General features: G+C 30.4%; 1 protein-coding gene and 1 pseudogene across 2 annotated transcripts; both read right to left on the bottom strand.

Moving 5' to 3' along the window:
- Positions 1–362: 362 nt before the first annotated feature.
- On the bottom strand, positions 363–3,271 carry VTC4 (Inositol monophosphatase family protein). 2 transcript variants are annotated; one of them, XM_079044186.1, is made up of 12 exons: positions 3,149–3,271; positions 2,969–3,024; positions 2,780–2,830; positions 2,122–2,202; positions 1,909–2,012; positions 1,743–1,827; positions 1,573–1,627; positions 1,431–1,474; positions 1,074–1,142; positions 885–985; positions 659–715; positions 363–570 (listed from the first exon to the last, which is right to left on the bottom strand). In XM_079044186.1, exons 1-12 carry the CDS (start codon positions 3,159–3,161, stop codon positions 474–476), a joined length of 813 nt encoding a protein of 270 aa, XP_078900312.1. In that variant the 5' UTR covers positions 3,162–3,271; the 3' UTR covers positions 363–473. The 2 variants fall into 2 exon arrangements, with proteins under 2 accessions (XP_078900312.1, XP_078900311.1); XM_079044185.1 differs by having other exon boundaries at positions 2,969–3,036; positions 3,149–3,264.
- A 1,672-nt stretch (positions 3,272–4,943) lies between these two features.
- Positions 4,944–8,551, bottom strand: LOC145104986 (cysteine proteinase inhibitor 1 pseudogene; annotated as a pseudogene).
- Between the last annotated feature and the right edge of the window lie 6,341 nt (positions 8,552–14,892).

Here is a 14,892-nt window from a genome sequence, read left to right as displayed (position 1 = left end):
GATGTAACGGTTGAATTTGGACGGGTTGAGTGTTAAGGGACCAAATCTGTAAAATATCAAAAAAGCAACAAAATTTGTTTTTGGACCATATCCAAAACAAACGCTATACCACAGGGACCAAATTTGTAATTAGAAAAATCCACAATTTATCGCATTCCACTTTCAATTTATGTCTTATTAACATATTATGAAAATGTTCTCAATCTCTCATATGTGGAAAAGAATTGAATGCCCTTGTTATCCTCATCACCCAATAATGGGTCAATTTCAAGTGTTTTTCCCAAATAAAACTTTCCATAATATGTTGAAATTTGTGGTTCCAAAAATAATTCGAATTATCTATTTATCAGAGGCATATAATATAACAAGTCTAAAGAAACAATTAAATGCAAATAGGTAGAAATAGAATATGAGTTGAATAGATCTAAGAAGCATCAAGATAACTTAACTGCTAAAAAATCGATCTTTTTTTTTTAAGCAGATTGTTGTAAAGCCTCAACAAATGCATCTTTCACCAGAGGGTTTGAAGCTGCAATGCGTTGAGCAGTGATGTCAAAATCATTACCAGATCTGTCACAACACAAGTCAAACAATATCACAATTAATAGAGTCAAAGGACAATTTAGTCATTTACATAAAATTATATATATACTCTTACGGATCAAATATGAGACCACCAGCTTCTTTAACAATCACAGCCCCTGCTGCAACATCCCTAACCATGGCATCAACTTAAATTCAGAAAGGGTTAAATGTAAGAAATAGCAATGTACTTTGAATTTTTTTTTTTTTTTAATTTTCCATATAATCTCTTAATGATGTAATTGAAAGTACATTGCTATTTAGAAAACATTTTAAAAAAAAGGGATTTAAATAATCCATACCAAGGTCCACCAAATCCACATTCATAAAACAGATCAATTCTTCCACATGCAATCCCACAGAGACCCAATGCACAAGAGCCTCCCATTCTGATTGATCTCACCTGATTACATAAGGAATTTTATAATTAAAGAAATTCATTTTCAACTTATTTTTAATGGGAAATTTAATGGAAAATTTAATGGTTTTACCTTGTAAAGTAGGCTATTAATTCTATTTGTAGTGGCATCCAGAGTGGCTTTATCGCGCTTGGTTCCAGCCTGTTCTTAAACATTAAAATATGTAAATTTACCTTCGAGGGGTATTTTCAATTATGAGGATGAGGAGGGCATTTACGTCTTTTTTATAGAAGAGAGATCAAGAGTGAGTTCTTTCCCACCTTTTTCATTGGGAAAATTTTAAAATTTTGCCCCATTGGCATCAACATCAGTATCAGTATCAGTATCAGTATCAGTATCAGTATCAGTATCAGTACAATGCAAGCCAAACACAGTACATGTTGTGTGTAACAAAAAGGGCATTATGGTCCAATTGATGTAAAAAGTTACCTCTGTGGCCAGGAGGGATGTGACAAGTTCAGATTGAGAAGAAACTGCAACATGTTGGAAAAAAGCAAGAAATTATTAGAGGCCATGAGAAGAAACATATTATGAAAATTTACACAGAAATTAGAAAATAAAATATACTCACCTTTGATAGGATTTCCATTAAGGTGAGCACCTTTTCCATTGATAGCAGTGAAAAGCTACAAGTTGGATTGGAAACTCATTAGTAATCACAATGAATAATTCATGTTTTAATTTGGAGTTGTGATAAAAAAAAATTGTTTGTTTGAATTATTTTGGTATAGAAAGTATTACCTCATCCATGATTGGATTGTAAACAACTCCAACTGTGGGGACCTTTCGAATAGTAAGACCAATAGAAACACACACAAAGGGGAACCTGAAATGGTGTTTTATTTGGAAATCAATTCGAGTGACTAAATTTAGAACAAAATGTTTCTTAAAGATTCAAAAAAAGTACCCATGGACAAAGTTGGTAGTTCCATCAAGAGGATCAACTATCCAAGTTGGTTCATCTGTCAGCTGAGTTACACCATTGGCAGCAGTGGTTTCTTCTCCAATGAACTAAGATTTATAAAAAAAAATAGTTAAGAAGTAGAAATGTTACAAAAAGGGAAGAAATTCTAGTAATAAATGTAAATTAGACTGGAAAGTACAAGGTATTAGCTTTTACTTTGTGGCTTGGGAAACAATCTTTTAGATGATTAAATATCAGATCTTCACAAGATTTGTCTGTTTCTGTGACCAAATCCACCTGCATTGGCAACCAATGAGATTAAAGATAATTGAGAGCAAAGTAACCAGGAATTGAAGATACTATAGTTTAAATTCTTCACACATTGAACTAAGAATGAGTTAAAAAAACTAATTTGTAAGTACTAAGGTTATGAAAAGTTCAAAGAATCCTAATTTGCTTACATATTGGGAAAGTGGAATAATGGAATTACAGGTATTTTCACCAAAGAACATTCCCAAATCATTGTTATTAACTAATTTGCTATCTCTCAACACTTTAATAAGATTTGTCACATATGATGAACATATGAGATCAATCTTCTTTTGATAGAAAGCATAATAATTTATTCAGATATTCAATCAATTTGAGTAGCTCAGAATCCGGCATGACAGATTATTGAGCTTTCACACTAAACAAATGAAGTGAAATCACTCACACACAAACATATGGATACCAAAATACAAAATCGGATGTAATTCAAATACGAATACGCTGCTGCAAACTAAATCGATACTCCAATCGCTAAACTAATACAGGCATTAAAGAGCACAGCTTTGGCTACATGAATAAGTAAATTGGAGAACGGAGATGATACCGATCCTTTATGCTCCACATGCTTAGTCTGGTAAAATGCTTTCCGAATAACCTGATTTCCGCAAAAATAATTGAATTACGCAATCAGATGAGACTTCAACAATTCAGCTAAATTCAACCAAAATCGATACAGTAGAAAGTAGAAACACAAAAATTTGCAACTGATCTGGTAGTGCAAGTGTAACCTAACCTCTCCAGCTTTCTTAGCTACATCAACTGCGACATCGAGAAACTCGTCGAGCGAATCTGTAACAGATGGTACAAAAAACAATTCATAATCAGTTACTACCATAGATTGCAACATACATGATGAGCATACAAATACACAGAATAGAAAAATGTGTGTGAGAAATGAGTAGAATCGTAGTACCTTTTTCCGCCATGTCCAAATCGACGAAGCAATTTAAGAGGGAGAGGGAACGATGGGGCGATCACGCACCGGAATGGTTGAGAATGAGTGATGAAATTGTAGTGCGAGTGCGAGTGAAAATGTGGCTCCATTGCAAGTACATATAGTCATATACAATAAAAATCTTATCGTGGGTCAAAATTACCTTCTTTTTAAATTAACTTTATTTATTTTATATTTTTTAAAGAAGAATCTAGCATTTTATTTGTTATATAACTCACTAGAAAGTGTTTGAAACAAATAGTTAAAATATCGAGTATTGTGAGAATGTAAATCAATTCTTCTATTGATTATTGAGTATTTAAAATCTTGTTGATTATTTATTATTTTTACACAATATAGTTATGATTCACAACATAACATGGCTCATATTGTTTTGTTTAGAAATACATGAGAAATATAAATAATATCAAGAAAACTTTTAAAAACTAAAATATAGTTGGTTTATATAAAAATTGAAAAAAGTGTTTGTATTATTTGTGTTTAAGAAGTACATAAAAATATCTGATGGCCCAAAAGTAGCATAACAACATATACCATTCGCCAATAACCACAATCTATCCCAATTCTATAAGTAAATTATACATCAATAATATCATAAAGTAATTATATTATTAGAGTCTGTGTTAGCTTTTTAGATAACGGTCATAATAAAGTAACAAAAGTTCTCTTGATCAAACAGAAATTATGAAGAAGAAGAAAATTATATTCAACAATTGGTTTTGGTTTCAATTTCATCGCTTTATTTTTTATGACAACATAAAAAAAATCATTATATTTTAGTTATTTTTATAATTTAATAATATAAATCAAAATTTTTCATTGAAATCACCAAAATAATATGTTATAACAAGTTAAAATAATCATAATAGAAATAAAATTATTAAAGATGAGTAGTTTGATGTATATTTTGATTCGAGTGGTTAAATGAAAAATAACCAAAACATATTAATGTTTATCTATCTTTTTGCTTTGATCCGTCATTTTTTAATCTTACACTTTACCATTTTGGTATTTTGTCATTAACCTAAAAGAAATACATGCAAATTTGTTTTTTATCTTTTATTAGTAATAACAAAAGTTATACGTATTCAAATCTAATGGCAAAACTACTGTAATAAAAAACTAGGATGATAAATATTATTAGTGTATGATTTATAGTCTTGTGTTTGTATTCTTATTTGGCCCTTTTGTATTTGGCCCATTTTTGATGTAATCGTGTATATATATAATCTTTTTTCAAAATTAAAAAGTTATGATTGTTTTGTAAGTGGAAGAGTATATTCTTACCTTTTATTAAGGAAGGGAATATACCTATGTCCGAACTAGCATATTCCCACCTACATTAACTCAACCATAATCCAACTAGTGTTACAAACGTGCCGTTTATAAATTTTAAGAAAATCCTAGCAACTAAATTGTGTAAAATTTAAAATAAATATATACATCTTAATGATGATATATAAAATAAATAATACCAATTTCAAAACACATTTACTAGAAATCTACAATGCTTAATATAAAATATATATAGTCAATCACCGTGTGTTTGATCCAACTGAAACAAGGATACCATATCTTATGGCATAAAGAATCATTACAACGAATCATCTTATAAAGTTAAAATGAATTATCTTCTGTCACATAAGCATAAAAGTATACATATACAAAATGTGACGAAAATATCGATCATTTTAATTAAACAGAATAAAGTACTACTCATTTGACACATAAAAAGTTATATCGATCTTGGGGTTCAAGTATGCCAATAATGATTGGCTGCAAATATCTGCAAAAAAAAGGAAAAAATCATTAAAAATGGGACAATTTGTCACCTTTAAGAAAAATATATGTTTGAATAAAGATCTCACACCTTCAAAACATGAAAAACTTTTATTTGAATGCTTTTGCTCGAGTCCAAACATGATGCACATGTTTTACCATTGAAACATATTTAACCAAAATAAAAGATAAGTAAAGTAGGGATAAAACTTTACTCTATGTATACTCATTAGGGTTAATGACCTAGAAAGGTAACGAACTTTGGTCTTTATCCACATTTAGGTAACTATGTTTTTTTCGTTCACATTTGACCATTGAACTTGTTTGACCTGTTCAAAATAGGGTAATATGACCGGTAATTAGCGGTAACATTACCCTATTATGAACAGGTCAAACAAGTTTACTGGTCAAATGTGTACGAAAAAAACATGATTACCTAAATTTGGACAAAAACCAAAGTTCTTTACCTATTTTGGTAATATTGGGTTCTTTATGTTAAGTGCAAGTAGTCATAAGATCCATTGATGTGAAATGAAATTGGGCTGTCCGGTCTTGTGTATGAGGAGATGGTTAAGTCTTGGGCCAACCCAGTTTAGGCCCAACTAGTTAGGGGTTAGGTTGTATACGCTTAAGGGGCTAGGTTGTATGTGTTTTAAAGACCGAGCAACATAGCTTAGCCCATGACTAGTCGGGACTAAACTGGGTTAGATCAAGCCTAACCTAATTGTTCATTGATTGTCGGAGCCTGATCCCAGGGCACACAGTCCCTAAGACGGTTCTTGTCTAGTATTACCAAAACGGGTAAGAAACTTTGGTTTTTGTCCATATTTAGGTAACCATGTTTTTTTCGTACACATTTGACCAATAAATTTGTTTGACATGTTCATAATAGGGTAATATTACCGTAATTACCGGTCATATTACCCTATTTTGAACAGGTCAAATAAGTTCAATGGTCAGATGTGAACGAAAAAAACATGATTACCTAAATGTGGACAAAAACAAAAGTTTGTTACATTTTTAGGTCATTAACCCTACTCATTAGTATTTTTAGGAAGCTATTATTTGTACGTGTTTTACTTAACATACACCTCATTGATTTGACATAAACGTGGAAGGGTGTACCATAAGTAATTGACAAAACTACATGAATGGTACTTGTATTTGGTTGAAATTTGAAAATTATCACTTTGGTCTACCACCACCCCTCTTATACCAAGATTTCCACCATTCAACTAAGTGGCTCCTTGTTATATAAACTCATTAAATGAGTTTCCTTCCACCTATCTATGCCAACTTAATTTCCTACTTTTTCAAGTTTATCTTTCATTTGTATACCTGGTTTCAATATCTCATTCATCTTAACTCCAATTTATCGTTTCAAAACTTTCTTCAAGGAGAACACCATAACATTATTTATACACTCCATTCTATTACACTTCATTCTATAAAATCATAGTTTTTTAAAATTTCAAGACTATTTAATGATTTAGGTTTTTCTCTCTCCTCTGTAACCATTTTCCCTCTCATGTTGTCATAAATATATATGATTTATATTTTTTTTTCTTTCCTTTATAACCATTTTCTCTCTGTTGTCATTTAATATATATTTTTCTCCTATCATTTTTTCTTTCTATTTGTTTTATTCTAACTTGAATTTATATATTTCCAAATTATATATTGTATACTATATTTTATTTAATTAACAGACCATAATTTTTTTATTATGAATGCATGAGCTGTTGGCAATATAATCAATATGTACGATTTTTTTTTTGTATCCTTAATTTTGTGACATGTTTTTCTTTACACAAAAGTTGTTTTAACTGTAAAAGAAAAAAAAGCAAAACCATATAAGTTTGTGTGATGTTTAAATCCTTTTTCAGCAAATAAAACATATTTCCAAAATAAATCGTACCAATAAATGGTCCAATCCTTATTAGTTTAAAAAACGTTACAAGGGGTGTTTGTAATTATTTATCTAGTAAATGCATTTTTATTATATATATATATATATATATATATATATATATATATATATATATATATATATATATATATATAATTTTTGAGGTAGCATAACAAATTTTTTTAAATTTTTTTTTAAATAGTTGTATTAACATACGTAAAACACAATAAGTTAAATGACATAGATAGAAAAAAGTCATATTTGTTATTATTTATTTATAAACTATTATTTAAACAATATTAAGATTAATAAAAATTATTATTTGAAAATAATAAATAATAATTGAAAAATAAAGTTAGTAAAATGATTATGTTGTAATAAGATAATAAATAAAAGTTAGTCAAATGATTAGGGAACATAATAACCTATATAGATTAAAGTGTATTAGAATAGAGTGAAGTGTTTACAACAACACCCTTCGACAAAAAATCATATTTTCTTAATAAAATAAAATTATATTTTACGAAATGGCTTATAGTCTAACGGTATCAGGTGTTGTTTTCCTTCCTTAAGGTTGAAGGTTCAGGTCTTATGAATATAAATGAATTTAGGATTAGTTATGGAGTATGTTAGATTTGCCTTCAAAAAAAATATTATAATAAATTACAATTAATATGTTTCTTCATTCATTATTTCAAACTTTTATTTAAAAAAATATTTATTATTTACATTTTAATATTTTATTTTCTTTAATCAACACGTAGAATACACAGATTTTACACCTAGTTGTAAAATAAATTTGATACGTTGTTTTTCAAAAATCGTTACCTTTTATTGATCTAATTAAATTTAAATATTACAATGCATTTGTGGTTCTCTTTGACTCAAAAAGAAGCTTTCATATTCTTCCACATTTTTCAAATTAAATATTACAATGCATTTGTGGTTCTCTTTGACTCAAAAAGAAGCTTTCATATTCTTCCACATTTTTCAAGGATTTCATAATAAACATTTGTAATTCATTTGTCAACAAGCGAGACTCATTTATCATTCGATATAACATATGAGAATCAATGTCACATCACCATATTTTTTTTCCAAACGCTAATCGAAAAAAAAGCGACACCAAATTTTCATTGAGAGTTTATATCAAAAAATTTCCATAACAATTAATCAGATATAGCTAATGACAAAAAGATAAACTAAACTACTGTTAAACCGAACAACATTTGTATCCTCCACTACTACATATAAATATAAAACTTAAGGTTGTTGATTAAAGGATTTTGAGAAACATTGTTGCATGGTTAAATGGTTTTAAAAGAAATGAGTTTCCTAACTTTTTGCCATGGTTGTTCGTAAACATAAGCCTCGCAGTTCTTGATCGACTTATCATCTTTCACCTCAATCGTTAGCCTCCAATTCATGCCACCTACAATCTGAGTATCACCTTTGACTACACTTTGAAACTTCAAAGTGCTATTCGTATCTTTGTTGTGTTGATCAACTGCAAACTGACCCACCTCTATCACCGCAGGATCATCTGGGCTTGCGATCTCTAGCCAGCTGCCCACTGTCTTTTGGCCATTTTCAGCAAAACAAATACCAATACAGAAGGTCAAGAGAAGAGGAATGACGATGAGAAAGAAAGATGTGTAATGACTATAAGCCATTTTTTCTAAGGAGGGGAAGGTTTGATGCTATTCTTGATTTGCTATGGATAGATTGACATGTTGATTGTGGTATTTATAATCTGAAACGACTACTTGAACAGCAAATGCTCAACTAAATATTTTAAATGCCACATTAATATGTAATAAAGAAGTCAAAGTCAACGATTTTCTTCATGGAAACAAGTCACCGTTACCAACTCCAATATGGAAAAGAAGGCTTTAATTACATGTATTTATGTCCAGGTTGTTTTTAGCTCAAAATTTGACTTTCGTGTCAAAAGTTGAAATCGACCGAATGATCAATAAATGATGGGTTGGTTTAATTTTATATTTATTTTTCTATAAAAAAAGTTAAAACTATATTTTTTTTTCAAAAAAATAAATAAATAAATGAATAAAACTCGCATTCCCTTGAGGTTTCTCGGATGATCAAAATGTTCAACAAATATTTTTTCTTAGCATGATACCGTTATATGACTTTAGGTGGATGGGTTCCAAAAATAATATGTGAGCAATACAGGTTTAGGCTATGGGATTATAATTTCTGGACCCAAACATTAGGTTCGATTGTATATATGTGTGGGTTATCATCTTCAACAATTGTCTAATATTTTCGTCTCTCTATCAAAATTTTAATGTTTCACATCCACAAGATATACTTCTACTCCAAGTCCATTGGTCCCCTCCATGTGATTTGGATCTCTAAAAAAATGTTACATGAAACTAAAGTTGAATAATATTTGGTTAATTTGTGATCAAAGTCCATATAATAAGCATTTGGGGTTCTCTGATGGATCATTATTTTAAAATTAAAACATCAGCACATACCAAGCATTTTACAAACTTTTTTTGATGTTAACATTTTATCCATTTGAGAAAACTCAGGGGAATGACGGGTTCTTTTGAAAAAAAGGCAGTTTGTTTATTACCAAAAATAACGTGCAAACTAGATAGTCAAGTAAAAAAATTGCTTATTATATTAAACAAATTTAAGTTTAAACCATAAAATCGGTCGAGCTTATAAATATTTTATAAAATAGTCATTATATTTATATATTTTATTAATTATCCATAATATCGAAAAACATTCTCAATTATAAACTTATATTTTCAGTCATGTTATTAATAGTATTTTCATCAAATTGTTACGGTGAATTCTCAACCACGGCCAAAGAACGTCAAGACTAACAACATAACACAAGCAATAATATCATTTAAGTAATTTAACTAAAATGGATTGGAAAATAAAGAAAAATGCAAACCTAGCCATATTTGTTAACGACTTATTAGGTGTCATCAGTTAAGTGCTTAATATATAGTTTGAAATTCTTCCAAAAAGGAGGAAGTTTTTCAATGATTGAACCAACAAGAAAGTTAGAGTTTATATACATACCTTCAACTTCAAGATCATGTGCAATGACTTGAATTTCCTCCACTTGTTTGAGGACAGATTTGGTATCCACCATCTTGAAATTCATGAACTTTCCAATCACGAATTTCTTGGAACATGCCACTTGATTCCCATATCTCTCTTGCAGTAGGAATGGTAGAGTAGATATCATAGAGGGAATCATCCAAGGCATTCAGAATATAATTTCTGCAATTATATTCATTTGTGTTCCAAGTTTCCACAGCCCTTTGGTGTTCTGCCAATTGGGCTACAGTGGGTGGTGTTACTCCTTCTGTAGTGGTTATACCAGTGGGAGGAGAGGGAGAATTATCAGTGAGAACATTGGAAACATAAAGAGTTTTCAAATAAAACAACATCTTCTGTTACCATCTCCGAAAATCTGAGCCTTTGAATTTCTCAGGCTTTTCCACATGTGTTTTGATGATGGATTGTTGATCCATTCTTCCACTTTTTGATTTCTGTCTTATATTGTTATGACAGAAGTATACAATCAACAAAACCAATAAAAATAAAACAACGAAATTCAAATATATGTAATATACAAGAATCAGTTTACAGAAAACATACTTGAATGTTGATGTTTACAACAGAAACACAAATACGAAATTATGTAGATTGAGGCCTGCTAATTGCAGTGTCCTAAGACAAAAATTTCCCTGGTAGGGATCTGTCTAGAGGATACAACAATCAATCCAAGAAGTGATCTTGAATCTGTCGAAATTTCTATGTTCCCTTCATCTTCAGAGAAAAACGAAATTGTAAGAGAATTTGTGATAATGATTTTTGTAACCCTCCACAAATGACAGAAATTATGTATTTATAGGTATTGATTATGACAGTTAGAAACTGTCAAAACCGAAAATAACTCCCAAAATACCTGTCATTTAGTAATTACGAATTTAATAAAAATACAAATTAATTTCGTAATTAAAAAATATTTAATTAATCAGGAAGACCCCAAGGCCCAAGGCCCATCTTTTGACCATTAAATATTTTCTTGATGTTAGCCTAATTTGAGTCCAATTATGTTAGACCAACACCACAACCCAAACCCAATATGCTTAACCCATTACTTGATCTATTTGATTAAATGAGTGAGATAAGACATATAAGGTGGGAAAATGTTTTCTCTTTCACCAATGTAGGATTGTAATTTTTGTTAAGCAAAGTTCCAACATTAAGTTTTAGCCATAAATTAAACAAATATAAAAATAGTCATCAAAAGATGATGCATATCAATAGTCATCTTAAGGGCTATGATTTCGGTTGTTTTTTTTTTTTCCAAAAAGTCAATAGTATAAAAAGCAAAAATCCTAGATAAAAAAAGCTCAAAATCCCAAATGTCTTAGAGCCATCTGAGATTTTCTATGTTCTCACCTGCTATTTATTATTATTTTCCTGTTATATATTTGACATTTTGACTCCAAATTATGACATTTTGACTACGATTTGTGGTATTTTGATTGTGATTTTATACATTTTGACTACAATTTATAAAATATAGGGGAAATGACACAAATGCCCTACGAACTTTCTAGAGTTGGTCCTTTTAGTCCCTAAATGATTTTCGTGGCTTTATGAGGGAACAAAGTCGTTTTTGTCGGGTCGATTACGTTCTTTTGGCCAAAGTGAAAGGGTCACCCGGTTACCCCTTTGCCACATTAACATTTGTTGACCAATTTTCTCACATTGTCTTTGAATTGTATTTTCCCCTACCCTTAGACCCACATCTCTCTCTCTCTCTCACTCACTCACTCTCTCTCTCTAGATCATCACTTCCCTTTTACATGTGGGTTTTAAGAATCATATGTGGCTATTAGTTTTAATCCATAAACAGGTAAAAAGGTGAAAGAATATTCGGTGTTGCAAGGCGAATCTCGCAATTGATACTTCCTTGTGTTGTTGAAACGTTCACGAAGAGATCGTCGGGGGAAACTTAATAAACAGAGTCATTTAAAGTACGTGTTTTCAATTGTTCCTTCTATTTCCTCGGAGCATTGGATGCAACTACGACATAATCTAATTGATTTAATCGATGAACAAATGTTGTCTGTATACGGAATATGGGTCGTACGATTTGCAGGTACATAAGAATTACATAAGCATAGTTCAGAACTAGAATCACGTAATTTATCTGCCACTAAACACAATGTCATGTTTGACAAATATAGCAACCATATCTTGTACGATGTTATATTGACTTCCAATAACCTCAACCATTTTTGCACTTCCATCTGCAGCTGCTAAAAATAGATCCATTTTTTACTTCCATCTACAGAAGCTAAAAAGAGAAGGTGTTATAAGCCTTCACTCTCCACTTGATTCACTAAATTTTTCACAAATAAAAAGATTGGTTTTGAAAGCAGGTTCGCTGGATAACTCAAAAATTGCTAAGGATATTCATTGATTTGAAAAAGGTATTCTTAAAGTGGTACATAATGGGTTTTGATACAAAATATAAGTTTGTTTTTCACAAAAACTACAACGAAAGTTTTATAAAAAATAACAAGTTTATTTTTATTTTATAACAAAACCAAACCATCAAGGATCCATATATAGAGGTTAGAACGGAATAAAAACAACCAAAGAGTTTTTAGAATGACAACCTTTGAAGCCTTTGAACCCACTTGGTTTTGGGGTGTAGATGAAGATAGCAAAAAATCAAAGAGCATGATTTTCTCTATGTGTATCCACCATCAAGAGTAAGGCACTTGGAATGCTAGTTCCTTCTTGTATTCTTGAGTGTCTTAAGCCTTTAAATGCTTAACTTAAATAAGCACTAAAGGAGACAACTCAAGAAGGCTTTAAACTTGTAATCTTCAAAAGACAATAACAAGAGAGAGTAGAGAGGTAGTTTCGTCCATGTGCTTCAAGACAAGTATTAAGAACAAAAACTAGCCAAAAACATGCAAGACACGTCCTTTATATACTCCATGCAAAGTAAGATCTTTATAATAAAATACTTTATAGTATTTGTAGCCTTTAGAAGCATGGGGAGACAAAGCATGGAGGTTGACAAGCAACCTCCATTCTTTATATATATTTCGGCCATACCTTTATTTATAAGAAAGATTCTTCAATTTTATAAACTCAAAGTTTATAAAATATAACTTTGTCTTTAGGTAAAAGACAAAAGAATTCAACTAGTTCAAAAGGTTGTGCATGACTTATTAATTCAGACCATATGAAATAATAACTAGTTATACTCTCTTATAATTATTATTTTCATAAAACAATAATTATTCCCTAATTAAAATACAAGAATTGATATTATTTATTAACAATCACATTAATAATAAATATACAAAATGTGTCAACTTGATAAAGGTGTGGCCCTATATGATCATATATAATTAGCAATGTCACTCAATAATGATTCTTGGGTATATAGATTCAACAATCTCCCACTTACAGAAGATTCATTATAGACGGACATAGACAGTAGCTGACGTCTAGCAACGGGCTACTGCCCCTAACAACATATGAAGTGTGCCATCTCATCAACATCCAATTCCAGGAGCTCTAAACTACAGTTGTTACTAAAGGTGTGGTATCAATTATTCATTTGTCTCATATATCATTTTGAACATGAGATATGGATCTCGATCAACCTCATTTAGTGTTCAACTTTGAGTAAGGTCTTAGATGTCTAATTCTCAACGAATAAGAGGTACAAATACCATCTTGACTACATACGCCCATCAATGTAGCTCATGTCATACCCAACAATGGCCCTTATGACTGCCTTTAACGGAACATCGTTAAACCATGTCAAAGCACAACAATTCCTACACTTCAAGTCCTAAATATGTATCTCAGGTCTAAGAATACAAAGATACAACCTTGATCAAAACATCACTCTTGACTACGATCCATAAAGTGATTTTGATGCGGGTCAAGTCCAATACTTATTCTCCTAATCAAGTACATATGAAGTTGGCAGCAGCTCTTGCTATTCTCATCTCCATGAGAATCCACCAATCCACTCATATTAGTCTTACTTCATGGATGCTCCCACAACTATGAACAACTATGGACATTTAGAATAACCTAGTTGTTCAAGGATTTAAACATGCTAATATAAAACACAAAAAATATTTAATGAAGGACACATATCCAATATCTCAACTCATTACAATATATGTTGCTTTTATTGTTCCAATATCCAAATACTAAATTTCAATCAAATACATCTATTTATATCAACAAGGCCCTATAACACTAGCTTGACTTTTATGCTTTAGCTAATGAAGGATCTTTGTTAAGTAGATTTGACAAACTTGATTTGTATAAACTTTGTGAATACAAACATATTAGTTATATATATATATATATATATATATATATATATATATATATATATAAAACACATATATAGAGAAAACTATTGAGAATGTATTAGATGCTTAAATATGACTCAGATACCAATACTAGTGTAATGAGATTATTCATAGTCATAATGAACTATACTTTAAGCATCTTAGTATGTGGTTCTCCAAACCACAATGTACTCTAACTCTGATGTGTAACTATAATTAAAATCTACATGGAAACACTATCCATGTAACTTTCTCTTCATTCATAATAAGGATACGTCTGATTGTGACTTAGAGTCATCTCAATCTATTTGAAAGTTTAGCACATGTGTAACAGCTTTAAACATAGCTTTATTTCAAATACTCCACAGATTAGGAATATTTCTCCAGTTCTCGCAAGTAATTTAGAATGTTCCTATAAGTCACACAATGACTTGTTCTCGGGTTATACTGGTATCAATCGACATGCTCTAAGCATACGAATTATTTGACATTTATGCATAATCATGACATATATGATTAATCAAATTGTAGCAGCATATGTAATATAATCATATTATCTAGTTCAAATCATTTGCACTTGGATTTTTCTCAAAATCATGTCATGTGGTATT

This window comes from Lactuca virosa, chromosome 4 (assembly GCF_052849685.1).
Source record: "Lactuca virosa cultivar CGN04683 chromosome 4, Lactuca_virosa_CGN04683_v6, whole genome shotgun sequence".
NCBI classification, from domain to species: Eukaryota; Viridiplantae; Streptophyta; class Magnoliopsida; order Asterales; family Asteraceae; genus Lactuca; species Lactuca virosa.
This window is presented reverse-complemented; position numbering and strand designations above follow the sequence as displayed.